Source organism: Doryrhamphus excisus, linkage group LG17 (assembly GCF_037039965.1).
Source record: "Doryrhamphus excisus strain RoL-2023G ecotype Guam linkage group LG17, RoL_Dexc_Guam_v1.1, whole genome shotgun sequence".
Classification (NCBI taxonomy): Eukaryota; Metazoa; Chordata; class Actinopteri; order Syngnathiformes; family Syngnathidae; genus Doryrhamphus; species Doryrhamphus excisus.
The window spans coordinates 9,461,142-9,483,106 of record NC_136373.1 but is presented as its reverse complement, the minus strand read 5'-3'; the positions used below and the strand labels follow the sequence as shown (position 1 = coordinate 9,483,106).

At 42.8% G+C, this 21,965-nt stretch overlaps 1 protein-coding gene across 25 annotated transcripts in view; it reads left to right on the top strand.

Moving 5' to 3' along the window:
• Window positions 1-21,965, top strand: part of kif1b (kinesin family member 1B) — a 49,425-nt gene that overhangs the window by 2,924 nt on the left and 24,536 nt on the right. For 6 of the 25 annotated variants that reach the window (XM_078798302.1, XM_078798306.1, XM_058083182.2 and 3 more), the window contains exons 3-25: window positions 9,350-9,426; window positions 9,529-9,708; window positions 9,819-9,887; window positions 9,980-10,158; window positions 10,609-10,720; window positions 10,933-11,010; window positions 11,086-11,151; window positions 11,256-11,273; window positions 11,556-11,631; window positions 11,862-11,940; window positions 12,005-12,147; window positions 12,643-12,684; window positions 13,546-13,617; window positions 15,188-15,399; window positions 16,231-16,310; window positions 16,525-16,600; window positions 16,762-16,812; window positions 18,578-18,640; window positions 18,799-18,878; window positions 19,284-19,390; window positions 19,501-19,584; window positions 19,758-19,938; window positions 20,014-20,086. In XM_078798302.1, the coding sequence (XP_078654428.1) occupies window positions 9,350-9,426; window positions 9,529-9,708; window positions 9,819-9,887; window positions 9,980-10,158; window positions 10,609-10,720; window positions 10,933-11,010; window positions 11,086-11,151; window positions 11,256-11,273; window positions 11,556-11,631; window positions 11,862-11,940; window positions 12,005-12,147; window positions 12,643-12,684; window positions 13,546-13,617; window positions 15,188-15,399; window positions 16,231-16,310; window positions 16,525-16,600; window positions 16,762-16,812; window positions 18,578-18,640; window positions 18,799-18,878; window positions 19,284-19,390; window positions 19,501-19,584; window positions 19,758-19,938; window positions 20,014-20,086 (2,198 nt within the window). The remainder of the gene's footprint in view (window positions 1-9,349; window positions 9,427-9,528; window positions 9,709-9,818; window positions 9,888-9,979; window positions 10,159-10,608; window positions 10,721-10,932; window positions 11,011-11,085; window positions 11,152-11,255; window positions 11,274-11,555; window positions 11,632-11,861; window positions 11,941-12,004; window positions 12,148-12,642; window positions 12,685-13,545; window positions 13,618-15,187; window positions 15,400-16,230; window positions 16,311-16,524; window positions 16,601-16,761; window positions 16,813-18,577; window positions 18,641-18,798; window positions 18,879-19,283; window positions 19,391-19,500; window positions 19,585-19,757; window positions 19,939-20,013; window positions 20,087-21,965) is intronic. The other 19 variants (XM_078798304.1, XM_078798307.1, XM_078798309.1 and 16 more) reach the window with 12 other exon arrangements.

Below are 21,965 nucleotides of genomic sequence, written 5' to 3'. Positions count from 1 at the left end.
ACACGCTTTCATACATGCTGTCCAGCCTTGACATGTAAAGTGAATACTCAATGTATTCACAAAGTAAACAAAGCATAAACACTTTGCTAGGAGATGGTTTACACAGCAGATGATCTTTTAGTTCTTACGTCAACCAGCAAAGCATGTACCTTTTGGCAGATACGATATACCATCACCTTGTTACATGGCATTAAAGCGTATGTACATTGATTTCCTGTTCAGTACAAAGTAAGCTTCCAAAATAAAAGCAAGGCGGTATTAATCTACCACTGCAACATACGAAATGCAATTTTTTTTAGATTAGCCACCGGAAGAAAGATTTGCACATGTATAAAACATCAAGCGGTTGTACTGCATTTAAGGGATGTTTCAAATACCTTTTTAATTTATGTTAAAGAATTATCACACAGTTCCATTTGGTAGAACTTGAAGAGCCATGGACATGGTAGACATGGAAGCAGCATTGACTGGCCAATCTTTGAGCCGCATGACAAAAATGAGCGATTCGTGGAGTTTCTTGGTCAGTGGGGAGGTGTTAGGCTGTTAGGTAGTAGAGGCGAGGATGTGACGCTCCCTCCATTGTGCTCTGTGGCTGAAGGGCCAATGGCGGGGCTGTTTGTGTCAACCACATAGAAAAGCAGACCGCTTGGGGGCGAGGCAGGATATGCTGGCTTCCTCTTTCAGCCTCACTTGCCTCCTTGCCGTGCATGGATAGGGACAGAGAGCAGATGGATTATTGATTCACTGTGCAGGTATTGTGTCCAAGGCGTCTGCAGGCAGGCAGGCTGCAAACCAGTAAAGGCCTCTTTGGGTAGAGACTCTCAAACACAGCAGAACTAATATCGTTATAAAAGGATGTCGATGGAAGGATAGGCCGGCCCATTTAGTAGTGCTTCACATAGGGGCCCTATGTGTTCTCCACATCATCATGTTCTGTGTTATGTAACTCATGTGATGCTCCCCCTCTATTTGGTGAGCCTTGCATGTATGCATAGCCAAAAATGGTGACCAAATCTTGCACAGTGCTCACAGAGCGGCTCTGATTATAGTGGAACAGGCCATTGTGTGTGTGTGTGTGTGTGTGTGTGTGAGAGTGCTATTCCAAATCCTTCAGGCAAATAGATCAGTGTACCTCATCTTTGTGTCTTTGAAGTGAAGTTACATAATACCACTTTGCCAAGAGGAACGTACCCTAATTGACACAAGGTGAAGGCCAGTCGTGCCAATTAAAATGTCACCAATCAGCCACAATTCAGCTGAGTGGACCAAAGTGGATGGTGAAGCTCTTTGGTAAGGATGCCACTAACACGGACCATCATGATGCCGCTGCACCTTCTGCAGCAGGGCCCATAGACCTGATTAGGAGCAGTAATCCACAGGCTTGCTTGGGGATGCCACGCCCTGCCGGTGTAATCCCTGTGACCCTTGTAGGTGTACACACACGAGCTGACACTCCAGGGTGTCAAATTCCTCATTGCCTCGCACTGGGATTGACTTGGACCAACACACACATGTGGCCACGTGCACCCTCTCGTAGAGTGGGTTGACATTTCAAACTGAGCTCCTAATGAGGGGGGAGGACAGGCAGATGTCTGTGTCTGTTATCGGTGCACACCGGCTCATAAGACCGTTGAACCACAAGGAAAAGTGCATTTTACATTTTTACAATACCATTTTTCGTTGGTGTGGGACGTCCTTAGACATTTCATATTAGTGAAAATATGCTAATGCTGTATATGCAGATTTATTTATCTTCTAATTTCAGATAATGAAGTGAATTTCAATTTCCACTTTTTGTAAGTTTGTTAGTTAAGTAAGGCTTCACATGTGGGCCTGCATGATAACATTTACATTATTAAAATGGAACCGGAAAGAAAGTGTGGGTAAATTACGCAGACCATGGCCATATGAAGTAATTACCAAGTAATAAGCATTTGGTATGAAATAGGGGAGTCCTCCTGATGTGATAGTGATGTTGAATAGGAGTCAGTGGGGGTCACAACCCAACTTGCGTGTTTTTAGTCTCTATGTTTTTTGCAGTGGACGCATCACTCGCACGGTTGCGCAAGGTGTAAGTACGAGGCCGAAAGTTCCTCTTGCACAGAAAGTGCTACGTCGTGTCGTGTCTGTCCAGATCCACACTGAGCTGGTACTCACCACTTACGGATCCCCAAAGTTTGCCCACGTTTTTACAAGTAGACGGCACACACGGCAGGTTGTGACCCCTGCTTTAGCTCCACAAGCACGGTTTACTCCTCCTCTTCTATTATAAGCCCGCTACCACAGTGTTCATCCCAGATACACAATGTAATGACCAATGTTGTTTAGTACAGCTCCACCATTCTATTTGCTGAGCTTGGGTTGAAATAGCTTATGCTTGGCTTTCCTGCACATTCAAGAATGTAAATGTGTTTTGATAGTGTTTGTGCCCAAAACCGACACTGCGCTTTTTCCAGATAGTTTTTGTTCAGCTTTCCAGTCTCAGGGCTGAATTGGGAGTGCAACTGCACACTTTTGCAGACGAGGCACGATCAGCTGACTTTGTAAACCTCATGAGTCGTTTTTGAAAACTTTGATTCATTTGACTGCAGAGTTGACTAGCCCTCAATATGTGTTATTGTTGCTGCTTCAGATACTTGACAAAAATCACACACATGTCCACCCAATGCAGTCATGTCATATGGCTGTTTTTTCCACAGATCCGTCCCTGAGAGATTTGTCCATGATGTCATAGTGCTTACATAAACCTTCAAAACATTTAAATCGAGACTTGCGTCCCTGGGTTGTGGCTGGCTGAAGAAATCCAGGTCACTGCTCTTTAAAACGGCAGCATGTTGTTAGCAGTGAATAGAAGTGGTTCTGTGTTTCCCACTTGCAGTCTTCACGTCGTGGTCATATGATGATCTCCAATCTGGGACATAGATCATTTTGTCATAAGGCATGCTTGAAATTGGAATTAGCACTAAAGAGGAGTGTTTATTATGGCATTGTGCATGATATTACTGCTGGTCTAGCATAAGACCAGTAGTAAACTGGCCTTAGGTTTGCCTTAGGAGAAACACGTTAAAGGCGAGACGGATGGCTTAACATCCAGAGGTTTTGGCCTTTTTGCTGGCACTGCCCTTGAGTCCAGCAAGCCAGTGACGTCCATTTCAAAGTGCTACTGTACTTTGTAGGACAGTATCTGTTACACAGACCTCTCAGTTACTGTGACAAATTTGACACCCTCTGATTTCTCTTCAAATATCTCACACCAACTCTATTGAATACTTACCATGGCTTACCAGTGCCGTGGATGTGTGTGCTTGGAAACCACACCTACAAAGTCCAGAACATCTGTCTTGCATATCGGAAACATTCAAGTCATCTGATCCTGTATCATGCAGGTAATAATAGCCATGAGGCATAAGCAGCAGATGTGTTCAATAAACACATTGACGCACAAGCCATTGGACTTAAAGGGGAACTACACTTTTTTTTTCAATTTGCTTATCATTTCCAATCCATATGTGAAACGTGAACACACATTTCTTTTCCTTTTCTGTGTACTATAACGCCAGAAACCCAGTTAATGTGAGCTAGCTAACATTGCATGTCATTGGGACACAACTGTTTCTACTACGAAAAACCACTAACAGCGTTTTATAATTTTCTATCTATGCTGTGATCTTGCAAGAACAAGTACACTGATGATAACATGTAATACTTGCAGTATATTGCCGTATCTTGATGATTTCAAACACTACCAACACTTCTCTCCTAGACGCATTGATTTTACACACTAGCCCAGGAGCTTACGTCACTTCGTCAATAACAGAAGCATAGATACAGCAACAGCACTTACAGCGTCCACTCTCCTTGGGATGGCTGTGTGTTCCAGCACAAGACGTGTGCTTCAGTCCGCAGGTAAAAATGGCGGACAGCAAGAGAACATCTTGTGTCTTTGTGGCCAAATTGAGAACTTGGTATCCACTTTTCTGTCTGAGTGATGCTGAGACGGCTAGCCAGGCGTTGTGTTAGTCCGCCAGATTAATACATTTTTTCACGTTAGCTGCTACAACAACAATAATATAAAAGTCTGTTATGTAGATGGAACATTTTTTGTGAGGGCTTTACCGTCAAAATACGTAGTATTTCCCATGACGTCCATTCTCATTTTAACTGTTTTTCTCCTGCTAGAATGCACAGAAAAGGGAAAGAAATATGTGTTCATGTTTCACATAGGGATTGGGAATGATGGACAACATTCCCAGAAAAGTTCCCCTTTTAAAGCCAATGACGGAGAGCTCATATTCCCATCTCTGTTTTCATCAGATTAATGTGCTACACAGCTTTAACGTCACATGTACCCGAGAGGCTTCGCTTTGTCTCTCTCTGTTGTTGTTTTTTTAGATCCCAAATGGAGACCTGCTGGGTTTGCATGTTTTTGCTGTCTGGTGGTTTCTCCTTGCCCCTCCGCTATTGTGTGTGTGCTATCCCGGATGCTGTGTGGGGCTGCATGAGCTGTTAATATCAAAAGACAGTTGCAGTATGCAGCAGTTATCAGTGCCTGTAGGCCGTGGGAGTTGTGTACTGTATGGCTTGGTGCTACTCTTGGGCAGCTGAAATCTTTCCATTCCTTTCTGTCACTGACAGTCTGTCGGCATGCAAAGCACTAGCTACCATCTGCTCATGTATAAATAGACGGTGGTCAGAGCTCCAACAGCTGGCACTGGCACAAGGACTGCACACTATAACGCTGCTATATAACTTTATTTGAGACAAAAATGATGTGATCAACCTTTTAAGTTGAAATGGGGGGGCTCTATCACAGCTTCATTGTTTCAACAGACACATTGTTGTGTGCAGGCCTTGTCATGAAAAGGTGCACCGCATGTGAAGCAGTGAGTTAACAACGTTGCCATGGAAATGTTGTATGTCCTGTGTTGTGACTGCAACACGCTCAGCTGTTGAACAGAGGTGCTTAGACACTACTTATAGCTCTCAGCTTTGAGTCGCATCCCTTGATAACTCATCATCTGGGTCATCTGTGCAACAAACCCACATCACACACTCACTCAAAGTCACTTGATACTACACAGCAAGCATTTCTGTGGTAACACCAGAATGTGTGCCCTGTGGGCTTTTTGCTTATGCTATTTAAGACTGAACAACCATTAGCGACCCATGGCTGTGTATCCTAAGCAGGGCTGTGTGGGTCAGTCATGATACATCTACTCCCCACATTTCTTCCAAGATGAACAGAGAGGCCATTTGTACATGCACATAGAACCATAGAACTGAGAAGCAACCAAACCTGAGTCATGAAGAGGAGTCCTGGGGGCTGTTTGTCTTTAATGAGGAAACATTACCAGTTCTGATAAAACTGTCAAATGACAGCGTGCCAAAGGGAACATGCAAAGTCCCCATTAGGCACCAATTTGCTTAATTATGTGGTATTTGTAATCGGCTGATCCTTACATATGACACCGGTCGTATCCATCGATCTTATGTATACGGCATTTACTCAACAGTCTGACAGTATTACAAGAAAAAGAGCAAACGATCGCAATTTGCAAAAGGCCTTAAGTAAGGCTCCCCGTGGGATGGCTGTGTCTTCCAGCACAAGCCATGTACTCGAGTCCTCAGGTATAAAATGCTGATGGCAAACCAGCATCTTGTTGAGTTTTTGTAGCGAAATGGAGCGCTTGGTATGTAACTAGCAATTAGCGAGGCGTCGTGTTAACTCGCTAGTATGAATGCGCCGAGAAAAAAAGTTTGGGTAGTGTAAATAGGGCAAGATGCTGCAACGATGACATGTTATTATGATACATGATATTATTATGTACATGTTAATGCATGATCACAGCATGGATATCAAACAATGCGATGTTGTTAGAGAGGTTTTTTTTAGAGGGATTCCTAGTCAAAATAGGTGTATCACAATAACAGCATTGTAAGATAGCTTAAATTAACTGTTTTTCTGGTGTTATAATGCACAGAAAAGGGAAAGAAATATGTGGTTATGTTTCACTTAAGGATTGGGAATGATGGGCAACATTCCAAAAAGTGCAATTCCCCTTTAAAGTGGTGAAGATATAGTATTCATCTAGCCCGCGTCACACACACACAACCACACTAGCATGCTAAACCAAGCAACATTTTTGCTTGTTTAACTTGAGAATAAGACATTTTGCATGATAATGAATGACCAATTGTTTGGATTTTTGAGATAATGAATATTTCTTAAAATCACATTTTACACAGGAGCACCTTTATTTATCCACTGTGGTCAGTGGGGCCATGTTTTAAAATCATTTTAAAAATGTAATTTGTTAGCTCTGCTGCTAGCTTGGGACTATGTGATGGTGCTTTGCAGATGTATCCATCCGAGACCGTAAAGAGGTGAACTGTTACATAATACACATGCTGCAGGGATGCTCGTAACATTCCTTTGCATGAAAGAAGCACATGTGCTCATGAGAAATCTGCACATTCACACTGGATGTGCTTAACATTTCAGATTGGTTTTCTCTGCTTTATTTGGTGTGCACTCTTGTCCGGTGTGAGCAAGTCCTGAGAGCTTCGAGCAGAATCGCCTCAGGTGAAAGGCACAAGCCTTTAGTCCTCATCTGGTGTGTAGAGACCCCCTAAGGACACTGACTTCCCCTGTGCCGGATTATTGGCCACATGTTGAATGCTGGAGTGCAAAATGGAGTGATCTCCTTCAGAGAGCAGGATGTGGTTATTTAACGGGTATGCACCTCACTGGGGGATGGGAGGCCCCCCATTGAGCACCAATGACCTGTCTGCCAGTCTGCTCGTCAGGAGACGAAAATCCCCATGACATTTTCGTCCCAGTAATGTTTTTTTTTCAGTAAATTTGTTTCTGCATCGTTAACTATTTGTATTCCAATGCCGATTAATACAGTATTAATATACAACACCATCATCCTACCCGGCAGTGAAATGGCTGAAGAGAAAGAGAACAGTGCAATGTGCCACTTCCCCTCCGTGTGTGCCAGGTTGTTGCTATGGCAACCGGAAACTGCTTCCATACCTGTTGCTATGGTTCAGAAAGACGTGTGATGACGCTGTTCGTTACACAGCACACACGTCTGCCATTTTAAATCCATGATGGTTTCTCCTGGGAACATGAACTGTAAATGGTGTTGGACATGACATTCTTCCTCCAAAGGAAGTACATAGTTTGATGCAACTTTTAACAAGTGTCATCTTCTTACAAACGACCTGATCTACCTTTTTTGAGTACATTGAAGGGTTAAAGATAAACCATTCATCATTTAATCTCCAAAAGTGGGTACCACTAGCTTAAGATGCCCCCCTTGTTCTTCGTCAGTGTATTTTTTGTGGCAGGACATTGGTAACCAAAACAACCCGATGTTTCGTTCTACCCTGGGTCCAATTTCCCTTTGGAGGCAGGGCAAAGGTGAACTTTGGCTTTATTTAGCCACCTGCCCCACTGTATCCTCTTTCAGTACCCAATATGGAAGCTCCTGCTTTGCTGTTGCACCTCAACCTGTCGGTAGATGCATCCATCCGTTTTCTTTGCCACTTATCCTCACTACGGTCGGGGGGAATGCTGGAGCCTATCCCAGCTGACTTTGGGCGAGATGGGGTACTGGTCCATTTTCATTTATTATTTCATTAATTATTATTCACTATTCATTACAATTCACAAGCTAGTTGAGAATCAACAACGCCTCTGATAATTGTTGGTAACAGGGTACACACGTGGTCTTTCGCCATGTCGGGGCGTGGTCTCCTCAACAGGAAGTGGTGCAGCTTTGTCTGTTCTTACATATTTAGCTTTAGAGCAGTCGATGTTCTTGTTTTTGAGGACACGCTGTGCCTTTCTGTCAGTGTGTGACAGACGGAGGGCGATACACAATCCCCGTCTCCACATCTCCTGCATTATTAATTGTGCAGCATCCTCCGAGCACAGCCGGGGACATCTTGATTTGAAAGCCTCCTAATGCTCCTTTATGGCAGGAGGCTTTAATTTGCCTGTTAGCCAAGCTCAGAAGTTGCATTAAACTGGGATCAATACAGCGTACAGAAAAGGCTCTCAAGTAGTCTTTATTAGGATAAGGATGCAGTATTTGTTATTCCTACCTGTGTTCGTAGGCTATATTTGCATGGTTGCTAATTCGACTTGAGGTCTTTGTGGCCTGAGGGAACACTGCAGACGACCCGCAGCGACTGATAAATGATCATCAAAGAGTCAAGAGAGTTAAAATAAACAGTGGGCTGGGATATTATCATCATCAAATATCCTCCAGTAAATTGTCAATGTGATCTCTTTTCTTCTTGTTTCGTATTCAGTGTGCGGAAAGATTTAAGCAGCAATTTAGCAGCAAACATGGCTGAGAGGGATGACATGCCAGACATGCCTGCAGATTCTTGTTCATAAGGAAATGTCTGTGTGGCCGAGTCCTGGAGAAGTGAATAGTCATCAGGCCAATGGCAGGTGCATGCAACAGGTGTATCCCTCAACACAATTCATCAGGGCAAGGTTGCCTCCTTTGTGCAGTGTCAAATGTATCACTGACAAGGACCATGTAGAGAGGGACACCAGTTGGCGACAAGATTGGGCTCAAAATCAACTTATTCATTAATTTTCTACCGCTTATCCTCACGAGGGTCGCGGGGGTGGTGGAGCCTATCCCAGCTGTCTTCGGGCGAGAGGTGGGGTACACCCTGGACTGGTCACCAGCCAATCACAGGGCACATATAGACAAACAACCATTGACACTCATATTCATACAATTTGGAGTCGCCAATTAACCTAGCATGTTTTTGGAATGGGGGAGGAAACCGGAGTTATTCATGCATTTAGTTATTTGTTAAATACTTCAAGAATGACATGGATAACAATGGTAATGGTTTTATTTCCTTTGAACATGCATCAGATTCCAATTGAGTGCATCCCATAATCAGTTCACAGTTCCACATGTCCAAAAGGAGTAGGAAGAAGCAAAGCTTATTAAATCCTACCCCTTCATCTGGTACTTTTACAATCAGTAACTGTTACATTTGTTCACTTCCTGCTTTCCATAATACAGTTTAAGGTTTTTTGTTTTTTTTTAATAATGTACCTGGTACCGAAGTAGTAGGTGATATGACCATCCAATGACATAATGTGTACCATAGTAAGTGTCAATATAGTGATATATATAGCACATCATGACTGGTTTAAGACTCTTCATCCTTGTATTTAGCAAACATCAACTGCTTGTATTGTTTCTTGAACAATGTTTTTTACTTTGAAATTGCCAAATTAATGTAACAGAAGCCTCACTGAGCAGTAAGTGCTTGGAAATGTTACATTATTTGTTTTCATCCACAGCTATTCTCAACCCCAAAGCCCCCAAAGAACCAGCAAAGACCTTCAGTTTTGATTACTCCTACTGGTCCCACACAACTGTGAGTCTAACCTTTTTCCTGTGTGTTAAGTACTGAGACGTATGAGAAACAAATCCTCAGTGAACGTTACTGCAAGTGTACCATTTTCTGTTCCCCTTTCAGCCAGAAGACCCCTGCTTTGCCGCACAGAACCAAGTGTACAATGACATTGGCAAGGAAATGCTGCAGCACGCCTTTGAGGGCTACAACGTGTGCATCTTTGCGTATGGCCAGACTGGAGCTGGGAAATCCTACACCATGATGGGCAAACAGGAGGAGGGGCAGGAAGGAATCATTCCCATGGTTTGTCCTTGTTTTTTCATCAAGTTGAATAACACTATAAGATTCAATTGGTAATTATCATCTAACCACATGCAATTGGTGCAAACACGTCTTTCTTATCTTCCCCTCAGCTTTGCGAAGATCTCTTTGAGAAAATCAATGAAGACAACAACAAAGAGGAGCTCTCCTACTCTGTTGAGGTGACCCCCACGCTGCTTTCCATCATCATTTTACTTATTGCCTTCTTTCACGTTGCCTTTACAATTGTCTGACTGTATACCTTTGTCAATAGGTTAGTTACATGGAGATCTACTGTGAGCGGGTGCGGGATCTGCTCAATCCCAAAAACAAAGGCAATCTGCGGGTGAGAGAGCATCCTCTTTTGGGCCCCTACGTAGAGGACCTCTCTAAACTGGCAGTGACCTCGTACACTGACATCGCTGACCTCATGGATGCTGGCAATAAGGCCAGGTGAGCCCAAGTTATAAGCCCAAGTTATACAGTTAGTTGTTTAAGGAACACCTATTAAATAGCGCTTTGAATTGAGGTAATGAGTACTTCCACGAAACAAGTCATATTTTTCACTTGCGTGACGTTATTGTGTGCTTGTGCATCTGTGTCGCTGTGCACTCCCCTGCAGGGAGGCGTGAGCCCTGCCTTAATCTTCCTGTGCTGACTCAGAGGCACAGTCACGGCAGGAGATGGGGGTTTACATGCCATGCTGTGGAAATAATTCCACTCATTCGGCCTTGTGTGTTTTGGTTTTTCTTTGTAGTATGATCCACCAATCCCTCATATTTAAGTCACTAATAGGTGTAAACCCAGTGAGGATGACTCGTGTTGGCAAAGACCAGGAGTGTTTGTGTTTGTTATGGAAAAGAGGAAGCCATACTAAGTACGTCTGTATGTTTTAATCTACAGAACCGTGGCAGCCACCAACATGAACGAGACCAGCAGCAGGTCCCATGCAGTTTTTACCATTGTCTTCACTCAGAGGAAACATGACAGCGAGACAGACCTTTCTACTGAAAAGGTCAGACAAGGCTAAGAGGGACTTTTCATTTGGCTGCATTTCCTCTGGCACAGACACAGACACAAAGCAACACAAAGTGTGTTTTGCTAGGACCATACCATACTATCTGTTTTGACATTGTTTGTACTTAGTAACCTCTTTTCTTCATTTTATTCTTTTTCAATAACCTTGTAGATAAAAAAGGAAGTCAAATGCTTCTCCTCCCTTTTCAGGTCAGTAAAATTAGTCTAGTTGACTTGGCGGGGAGTGAACGAGCGGATTCCACTGGTGCTAAAGGTACCAGGCTAAAGGTAAGACTCCATTATTGCATACCCTAAACAATAGCTTACATGTCCAACTTGAGTAATATGTTTATTTGCTTACAGGAGGGTGCAAACATCAACAAATCCCTAACCACGTTAGGAAAGGTCATCTCAGCCCTGGCTGAAGTGGTGAGTGTTTGATGGTCCTTTTCTGACCTGACGGAGATGAGCCTGGCATGTTGTAATGCCTCCCCTTGTCTTTTCTCCTGTCCTTGTTCTAACTGCTTACGCAGGATAACTGTTCCAGCAAGGTAAAAACCCTTTGGCAGCTCATCCATTCACCTTTTGATTTCTTCCCTGGACAGATTGGACGGCCTTTGGCCATGTTCAATGTTTAAGGCTATTAACCGCTTTTAGGCATCCTGCACTGTAAAATGCCTTGCTCTGACAAAGATCTTCCAGTTAGGTTTTTCCTCATTTCATGTGGCCCCAATTTATATTACAATGTACTGGCGAATTCCAACTACCATCACTAACTCCTTGCATCACACAGGGTTAAAATCCTGAATAATGTATTTGCCTCCCTGTTTCAGAGCAAGAAGAAGAAGAAGACTGACTTCATCCCATATCGAGACTCTGTTTTGACATGGCTGCTGAGGGAGAACCTTGGTATGAACGCTAATGCATGATACAAATGATGATACAGCAAGAGGATGTGATGGAGCCGCTGTATTTTTGACATGTATTGTAGTAGTAGTAGTATACAATGTGGCCAGTTCTTTGATTGCCCCTTAGTAGCAGCACATTGAAAAGTAAGATGTTTGAAATGGAAATGTAGCTTTTGGGGGGAGTTTGTGTCATATTTATTTCTTTGGCCTTTTTTCCTTCTTCACACATAGGTGGAAACTCCAGAACGGCAATGGTAGCTGCACTCAGTCCAGCTGATATCAATTATGATGAAACCCTTAGCACCCTCCGGTAAGGTTCCCATTCTCTGGACATGGCATTTGCATGTCATGAATATCTTATTTGTTTTTTCTAGCTATGCTGATCGAGCAAAGAACATCAAATGCAATGCTGTTATCAATGAAGATCCCAACAATAAACTGGTGCGCGACCTTAAGGATGAAGTTGCTCGACTGAAGGAGCTACTGCGTGCACAAGGACTGGGAGACATCCTGGATAGTGAGTTTGTTCTTCACTGCAGCATTTATGCTCTCTTCTCAGCAGCTTCTGTCTTCTGCCTTTACTATATCAAAGTAATAGAACACTAAATATTTTCATGTTTCTTAAGGTTGAAGGAGGATAGTTGAACTACCATTACTATCACACGGACTGATTAATAACAACTCACTTTGTACCTTTCATTTATCACAGCTCTGCTTGTGTCACACACTGTAGCTTAGTATCCTTAGCATCAGAACATATTTGAGGCAATATTTAACTCTTTCAGACATCCCAACTCGTAACTGTCCAAGTGTCTGATGTGATTAGATGAGATGTACAAACTGGGTTTAACTTGCTCATTCCTTACTCTGCAACAAGACCTTTGTCACCACGTTTTCCATCACTGTCTTCATTCTCATTCTGCTCAGAGTAGAGAATACCTAAAAGCACTAAAAGCTACCAATCTACTGCTTTGGAACTCTGACCCTCTCATCTTTTCCTGCCTCCCCTCAGTTGATCCTCTGGGGGATGATTGCCCAGGAAGTGGAATCAAATGTTTGTATATGTCTGTTTGTCTTGCATTGGCCATCCCTGTTTGCTCGATAGTAGTTAGGATAACATTGTTCAATATTAATACTAGGGCTGGGCGATATACTAAATTAGTGGAGTTCAGGGGTGTCCAAACATTTTCCACTGAGGGCCACAAGAATGAGGGAATCACTTTGATACCACTTTTCATTATTTTTAGTAGTAGTATTATTATTATTTTGCTAAAACCATTCAAATGTTGGTCAAACGCTGCTAAATATAGTTCAATAATTATTATATCTTGTTCAAACATTCAATTTGGCTCTAATCTTCTTTCATAGTGATTGTTACGTTTCATGATTACATTATTCTCCGGCGGACAGAAAATGACCTGTGGTTCCACTTTGGACACCCCTAATATAGTTGGTAGTATTTGCATCAATTATACTGTCTCTGTTTGTTTTTTCTGCATGTCAATAGTTAAACTATATAAAAACCGTGAAAGAAGAAACTATTCATTTTTAACAAATGCTGGGGTTTTTAAAAAGTTTTAAAGTTATTTTAAAACCCTATTAGCGTGTGTAACTTCATGTGGACATAAAAAAATACTTTAAGCCATGTCGCCCAGCCTTAATTAGAAATGTTACCAGCTTTGCATGTAAATGCAAAAATAAGCTAAAGCTGAATATAAATGCAAGGCTTTCTAGTTTGGCGATGGTTAGCATGCGTTACCCTTGTGTTGATCAGAGCTGCTAATTGCTAATTGAGTGTCCCTTTTTAAGGCTAGTTCTCTCTCTATCCATTTTCATTCCATGTCATCCTTAAAACCCCCTGTTGCAGCTCTCTTTGTTGGTGCTCATTTCTTGTATTACTAATCATCCACTGCAGGTGACAGTTCTCAAAGTATTAGAATGCCACTGCTCAGTTGTCAAACTGAGGTTCAGAACTACAGACCAAAAGGTGCAATATATAGAAATTGTAGATTCCACTAACTTTTGAGTGAATAGTTGGTTTGGTGTGCCCTTTCCTCTAACCTCCTTTGCACTGTTATCCCTATTAACTTATCGTAATTGTAAACAAACTGTCAGCTCTCCGTGACTGCCAGACCCCTGATGTTGTTCTAAAGAATCTGTATTGCTATTGCTAAATTTGGCTTCTGGCCTTGATGCTGGCACATAATTTGGTACAAAAAGTTACAATGATGTCTTTTTGTCTTTAATTGACACTTTTGAATAGGTTGCTATTATATATATGTGAATGAGACATGAGTGATAGCGGGATTGTATGTGTATGTGTGGGAAGGACTGTGGGCTGAACTTTGGTAGCATGCCGGTGCCGTTAAATGTTACTCATCTCCTCTCTGGACCATCTTGCAGTCTCCATCTTCCACCCATGCTACTGCCAAGAAAGTGATAGCAGTTTTCACACAGTGTATGATAAAGCAACATGAATACAGAGTTGTACAGGTAGACGTTCAAGGGGACCTATAATGCTCATTTTCCACTCTTCGTATTGAGTTGTGGACACCTTTAGAGCTGCTACACATGGTAAACGGCACATAAAGCTTTATAGTTCTTCCAGAATCTGCAACTATTCAGCTGTATTTCTTTGGAGTTCGTAGTACCCGCAGAAAACGGTCTATTTTATTCCCCCCCCCCCCCTGATGCCTGCCTACTAGCATGCCCACTCCGCTATGGATGGTCACACGGTATCGGAGTTGTATCTTTTAAAAATGTCGGCTTTTAACATACAGCCGTATGTGTTGGCTTCCGAATCCCATCCGGAAGTAGGGACTGGACAGTCCAACGTTTCTAACTTCAAGACGTCTCTCAATAGTAAGTAGCGTTAGCATGTTAGCCTTAGGTTTTCTACAGAATGGGTAACTTCCAATGTGGCTACTAACTGTGGTGGGTTAGAGACATTGCTAGCAAGTAAACAGAGGAGCAGAGCTTGGGGGAGGGCTGAGAGCTTCGCTGGCTTAAAGCCACGCCCATATAAGAAAGTCCACTCCTCTGTGACATCACAAGGGGCAGTTTTACCACTCCTTTTACCACTCCCAGTGTTTTGAGCCATCCCAAACTTCCTTCAGGGCTCACTTCCAAATGCACAAACCTCCTGATGTGAAACCTTGGCAGGGTTTAACACCAGAATCCAACATTCTAACTACATTTATAGGTCGGAGAAGGGGGGAAAGCATCATCGGTCCCCTTTAAAGAGTCTACGTTAAATTCCAAACCATAAAATTTACTAATTGCTGCAATACAATCAGCCAGAAAAACCAAGATACCTGGAGTGAAAACTGCTGCTCTTTGTAGCTGACGTGATGAAGTATGTTTGTCTTAACCCGTTGGTACAATGTATGTCTTACATTGGTCTTCCCCCCTCTGTCCTTTCTCTTTTCCCTTATCTCCTTTTCCTCTTCTCGCCCGATTTTTGTATTTAATTCCCTTCATTTAACATGTTTTTATCACCCTATCCCATCCTGGCCCACTTTCCTCTCTGTTCTCCTTCTCTCTTGCTGTTGGCTCAGACCTCAAAGACATTCACAACAATAAGAATAGATACTTGATAGCCTCAGAGAACCAACGCCCTGGCCATTTCTCCACAGCCCCTATCGGTTCCCTGACAGTGTCACCCTCGTCTGGCTCACTGTGCAGCCAGGGGGCCCTGCAGTCGGCCACCAGCATCCAGGAGCGCATCATGTCCACTCCTGGTGGGGAGGAAGCCATTGAAAGACTCAAGGTAAAGTTGGCGCCAGCATGGCATTGTGGTGGTGTACCAGCATGGGTGTATTCCTACAAATAATAGCAATCATAATATATTGAGTTATTTTCTAATATTGTCCTTCAACCCCCATTGTGAATAGCCAGTTAGTTTCTGTGTCACACATACACCACAGATACAAATCCCAGAGTGCACCACAAAAGATTGATGTCTTTTTTTTGTCAAGAATGTATTTGTATTCTTAAAGCCTGTCAAAAACATAATCTAGTCCGCTGGACGTTATTAGCCTAGCACCCGAGTTGTGTTAGCATGTTAGCATCAACAGACAGTTTGTACCTTGTGAATTGGTAATTTCTCACTAATAGGGTGACTGTCATTTTATAATGGCTTAAATTTCAGCTGAAATTAAGTTCAATAACACAGTCTCACGTTCCTGTAATGTAATATCAAATCACAAATAGCCTTTTACCAGTCAGATTTTACTCGTATGACTTAATATCTCACCGGCAGTAGAACCCTAAACTAGAGCAGCACGGCAGCCAACCATTAAAAGCTGCAGTTGCCATGGCGACCGAGGTGCCCACTCTTGTCTGTCATCAAATGACGTCAAGCGCTAACGCAGATATGCAGGAAAGTGGACAAAAATAGCTCCCGAGTTGTTCCCTTCCAGCTGAAGAGGAGCACACGCTAGCGAAAGGTGGAGCACGTTGGTGATCACGTTGTGATTTAAAGAAAAAAACAGTCATCACATACAAACATAGACATTGAATGTTAAGCTGTTCAGCAACAGTACCAGAAAATGGGAGATTTTTGACTATGCCATTTTACATGTTGACTTTTGTGTTTTAGGAATCTGAAAAGATCATTGCTGAGCTCAATGAAACCTGGGAAGAGAAGCTGCGAAAGACTGAGGCAATCCGCATGGAGAGGTCACGATCAGGACAGCCCCAATACTGTTTATTCAGTCCATGTTGTGCTCAGTAACACGCATGCACAAAGTAGTTCAACCCTCAGCGCTATTCTTTGTCAGAAAAGCCTTAATGTTGCACATTATCACTCCCATTTTCTCCAATTTCCACTTTTGCCATAATATAAAATTTCTGGAATTTAAATTGAATAGAACATCCTGTTCCTTCACAATAGGGAGGCCTTACTAGCAGAGATGGGTGTGGCCATACGTGAAGATGGAGGCACTTTGGGTGTCTTCTCTCCCAAAAAGGTAGGCCATCCATCATCAGACATGCCCCCCCCCAACTTCACTTCATGTCTTACTGTGTTCCGACAAGACTCCTCCATGCACTGTCTTGTCTCTTTTCTTCCCATCCCTTATCATTTTGGTTTCTTTTCACTGCTGACAATGCGCCTTGTTCATGTAATCAGCTCAGCCAGGAAAACCCGTTTGATGAACAGTTTGATTGTTTTCCCACCAAGGTTTGTTCAGTCACGTTGGCAGATGAAGTACAATTCCTGAGTAGTCCCCTGAGAAAGAGAATAGCTTGAATGATGGTTCTGGAGAGCTTCTGTGTGGAACACCTGTAGTAGCTCCATAGTATGTTATGTCTAGTTTTTTATATAGAATTGAACAATTAGTCTTTTTTAAACATATTGTACTTGGAATATGATGTGATATTTTACTTTTCTACTGCACTGTACCGACCTGGCTCAAAATGGCTGTACTTGCTATTGTTGCATTTCCCTTGGAAGCAAATGGTACTATTTCCAGCCCCTGGTTAAGTCTGGGTTCCAAATATGTTGAGCCGATACATTATGAAGGAATCACTACTGCAGTGTTATGCTCCTCAGTCTCCACCTCAGTCTTCTTTTGGATGAGATTATTCCCGTCTGTGGCCAATCACATGCTGACAAGTAAATACAGTCACCCCCTCCCCCCATTGTGGTCGTTGATGCGTCACGTTTTGACCGATGCTTTCAATGTAGAGCTTAGCAGAGCCAAGCCAGTACTGTGCAGTGGAAAAGCTCATTAGTGCCATCATCCCGACTTCACTTAGAACTGCTGCTCGGAGTTGTGAATATAGACTGTTCAGTGTCAGTAGTTTCACCCCCCCCCCCAGCTATGAAACCTGCTGTATGTCACAGAGAGAGGTTTCCTGGAGTGGCACTCGCTCAAATTTACAGCAATCATTATGTCCTGGCCTCCTCCTGCTTTGTCCACCGTAACACATGCACAGTTATGTTGGTTGTCAGCTAATGATAGCGATTTGGTCAAGTTTAGTTATTACGTTAGCTATCATTGACTGTATAGCCCCTTCGAACAACGTCACGACTGCAAATTGTAGATGCCTCTTTTGCTGCACCGCGATGCAGTTACTTCCTCTCTGCGTCTCTCGCTGCCTGCTGCCTGTGCTGCAGCCTGGGAGTCGTGCAAGATGCTCCCTTTGCCATTCCAGATCATTTTATGAATGAGTTATTGTAGTCGGGGATGTGGGATACGTGGGTGGAGTGATCCAAGATCATGGGAGTCGTACACAATAATTCCTCTTACCAAGGCACCTCGCCTTAATGTTCTGAGGTTTTGTAGCATGTTTATGTTTTCAAGGAAAATATCATTTCTACTCTCTATTATTTTGGTATGCAACAAGACTTTTGTCCAAGCACAACATGACTTTTTTGTCCCAGTTAAATGAGAAAACTCGGCAAATAACACAAGACCTTAATTTGCTATAGTATCATCTGTACATATTCATTTGACAGGCAGAGGGGAAGGGGAAGGTGTGGATGACCATGTTAGACGTAACATGCAGTGTACAGGTTAGCCAGGGCTGCAGCACCAGCACAACTACTCATTTGTGGCTAACCCTGAAAGTAAATCACAAAGAGGCATGTCCTTATGTTCACAGTCTTACTAATTCACCTTCTTAATTTTCATTTGGTGGTCTTGTGCCTTGTGTTGAATCATATTTTGGCCAATATAAGAATTTATCTTGATGTACAGTATGTGCCCTGTGTATACTAAGCGTTTTTTAGTCCCATATATATTGGATATCGGCCTTTTTTCATCCCCCATTACCAGTATCAGCCCACATCGGTCGGCCACTAGTTCCCATATTTGTAGGGTGAACAAATGTAACCGTGAGCCGGTGACATACAGCAGCTTTAGTCTTGCCTTGGTCTTTTTGTTCACATCCATCTGTCTTCCATTTTTTCCCTTCTCACACACTGCTGCTCCATTGGTTAGCCTTTCACTGAGAAGACTTGTGATCTCTATACAGACTTTAACGGGGTCTTCTCCCCAAAGAAGGTTGGTTGTTTTAAGATGTATTGTGTTGTGGTAGCACTCTAAATCAGACAGAAGGTGCTCTCAGCAGTACGTGGATGTGACCATTATATAGTCATTTATAAACAATGTAACGGATGCTTCCCATCTTGGCTGCTTGATGGTTCAATATTGTCCTGCAGACTCCTCACCTGGTTAACCTAAATGAGGATCCTCTCATGTCAGAGTGTCTGCTGTACTACATCAAAGATGGAATTACAAGGTAAGAAGTGTGGAACAATTCTAATCATTTCTAGGTATAAAACAGTGAAACTAAACTTGAACAGTCAACATGCATTCTGCCTGACCTGTGCTGTTGTTGCTCATCGCTTTTATGTTACCACCTTTAAAGTCACCCAGGTTACAGCACATTTGCTATGTAGATTTAGTTTTAGATTTACATTTAGTGTTGAGGCATATCAACATTGCAATATTCCCACAATGATTTAAGACTATATTTCTTTTTCGTCCTTTAGCCTTGCTAAAGATCATCACCGTTAAGTGAAATCAATTCTGGGCTTCAGAAACAGATGAATCACCCTTTAGATTAAAGGGCCCATTTAGTAACTCATGTTGACTTTTTTGCAGAAATATGTGCCCTCTAAAACAGCCTCTGTAATGCTTCCAGGGTGGGACAGGCTGATGCTGAAAGGCGGCAGGATATCGTTTTAAGTGGTGCCCACATCAGGGAGGAGCACTGCATTTTCCGCAGTGAAAGAAATGCCAACGGGGATGGTGAGGGACCTTGTTGGGAAACTCTTGTTGAGATTTATTGAAATGTATTGTTGTTTCTGTCAGTGGGACGATTTGCAGACAGTGTATAATGATGTGTGTCTTTGCTAAAGTTATCGTCATGCTGGTGCCCTGTGAGAGATCAGAGACGTACGTCAACGGCAAGCGTGTTGAGGATGCAATCCAACTGCGTTCAGGTACTTGGACTTAAATGCAGCGGCCAGTGTAAACTGTTTTGGAAGACAACTGAAGATTAATTAGCATTTTCCTAGTTATGATCCATGTCTATTTGGCCGTTCTTCTTGCAATGATCTGTGTGGGAAAAAAAGTCATCTTTTCATAGATATTGCCTTCACATACACTTTTTCAGGGAACCGTATTATTATGGGAAAGAACCACGTGTTCCGCTTCAACCACCCTGAGCAAGCCAGGGCGGAAAGGGAGAAAACGCCAACGGCCGAAACCCCCGTGGAGCCAGTGGACTGGACCTTTGCTCAGAGAGAGCTTTTGGAGAAGCAGGGCATCGACATGAAGCAGGAAATGGAGAAAAGGTGAATTGTAGGCTTCCAATTGATATGAGGCGTACCGTGTCATGCAGTTGTAAATCTTCCAATCTGTGTGCTCAGGCTCACTGAGATGGAAATCCTCTACAAAAAGGAGAAGGAAGAAGCGGACCAACTTCTGGAGCAGCAGAGACTGGTGAGTTCAAAGCGACTGGAGTTTCTCCAAAATGATTGGGAGTCCTCCCTGTAGTGAGTAACTGCTGAATGGGTTCAAGAGAGCTGAATGATGCTTTCTGTGACGAAGGTAGCTCTGTGAGTGACACGGCATTATTATGTGAGATTCCGTTGTAGTCAATTTCCAAGCACCCATTTAAATCGCCTAGTACTAATTCTCACTCTGAGCTTTGACACATTTGGGATTTGAATGTGTGCACCAGTGCATGTGTGCTGTTCTTGCATGGAAGACTTCTGGTTTGAAGCAGCTGCAGCAATTTGATGGAGCCAAAATTAGATTGTCACGCTTTCCTCTTTCCAAATCCCTGTTTCCACTTCTCTCTCTTCTCTTGTATGTTCTATAGAGTATTTGAATCTTGCAAAACAGCAGGTACTTGAGAGTGTATCAAAATTTGATGAAAAAATAAAATGAAGTACATTGCATACATATTTGCATAAATGCTGCTTTTGCACGGTTCATGGTAGTAGCATGTTTTCTTAACTCATCGAGGACTGGCTCTATAGACTCGGTGTCAGTGTTTGCTGTTTGGCCAGTCAACTTTTGAGGTGGCTGTAAATGTGCTTTTTGACTAGACTAGCTTTCTTACTCTTGAGTTTCATCTTTTCAATGCAGTTGCTGTCATGTACAATGCATTGTGATAACAAAAACTTGTTGTAGTTTTTGGCAGTGACAATGTGGTTTCTCATTGACTTCTTTGGCTGACTGCGTTGGCCAGCCATATCTGGCGGCAGTGTTACAGAAACTAAGTTCTCACGGGTCACGGCTGAATCAATGAATCACATACGTACAGAATCATCTCCCACGGCTCACAGCAACAAGTGTTAGGCTCCAAACTACCAGTGACGCAACATTTGTACTAGTTTTAGCCACAGCTTTACTGTAAGCAAGCAAGACCTAAAATATTTCCACCTACTGGTTGTGATCTGTAATGTCTTTTGTCTACCAAAATGAGAAACTGCATTCCTTTTCCAACCAACTAACCTTTCTTGTCGTGGATTAACACTTACCCTCACCACAGGCTCTTGTCTCTTACTCTCCTCTGGCTTTTTGATCAGCTGCAAGAACACTGTCTCCTAACACAGCGCTAATACTGACAGCCACTGAAAACCCTCTGGACTGAATAAGGAAAGCTCCAAAAGTGACATGCATGCACGCTATCCGCTAGTAGCACGTTTGGGACGCAGCTTTCTTTCTGGAGAGGAATTTGACAGAATAGCAGCTTCTATCCTCTGTTGATATTTCTTTGCTTATCATGTAAATCAACTTTTACTTTCAATAACAATATGCAACATTGGGAGCAGTCTTATTGAAACGAAAGGAATGGTAGCAACACCATTTTTTTTTCTAATTGTTTCCACGCCAGGCGTGCGTGGCTTTTCTCGGGCTATTCCGGTTTCCTCCCCCATTCCAAAAACATGCTAGGTTAATTGGGTGGGAATGGTTGTTTTTGCCCTGTGATTGGCTGGCCACCAATCCAGGGTGTACCCAGCCTCCAAGGACAGCTGGGATAGGCTCCAGCATACCCCCACCCTAGTGCCGATAAGCGGCATAGAGAATGGATGGATGGATGTTTCCACGTCAACTGATTAAATTCATCTTAGACATGAAACACAAGAAAGTCAATGGAAGCCACTGTTTTTGGTTTTTATTGTGTATAAAAATCTTTTTTTTTTTTTTTTTAATGAAAGGTGATGCATGTTGCCATACATCTGGTCAAGTATGGCCGATGTATGCAATCCATTTAGATAACATTGCTATGGTCCCTTCTGAATCTGATATCGTAACATACTCCCGTGTTGCATATTCTTACCTTTTTATTCATTCTCATTTAAAAAGCATC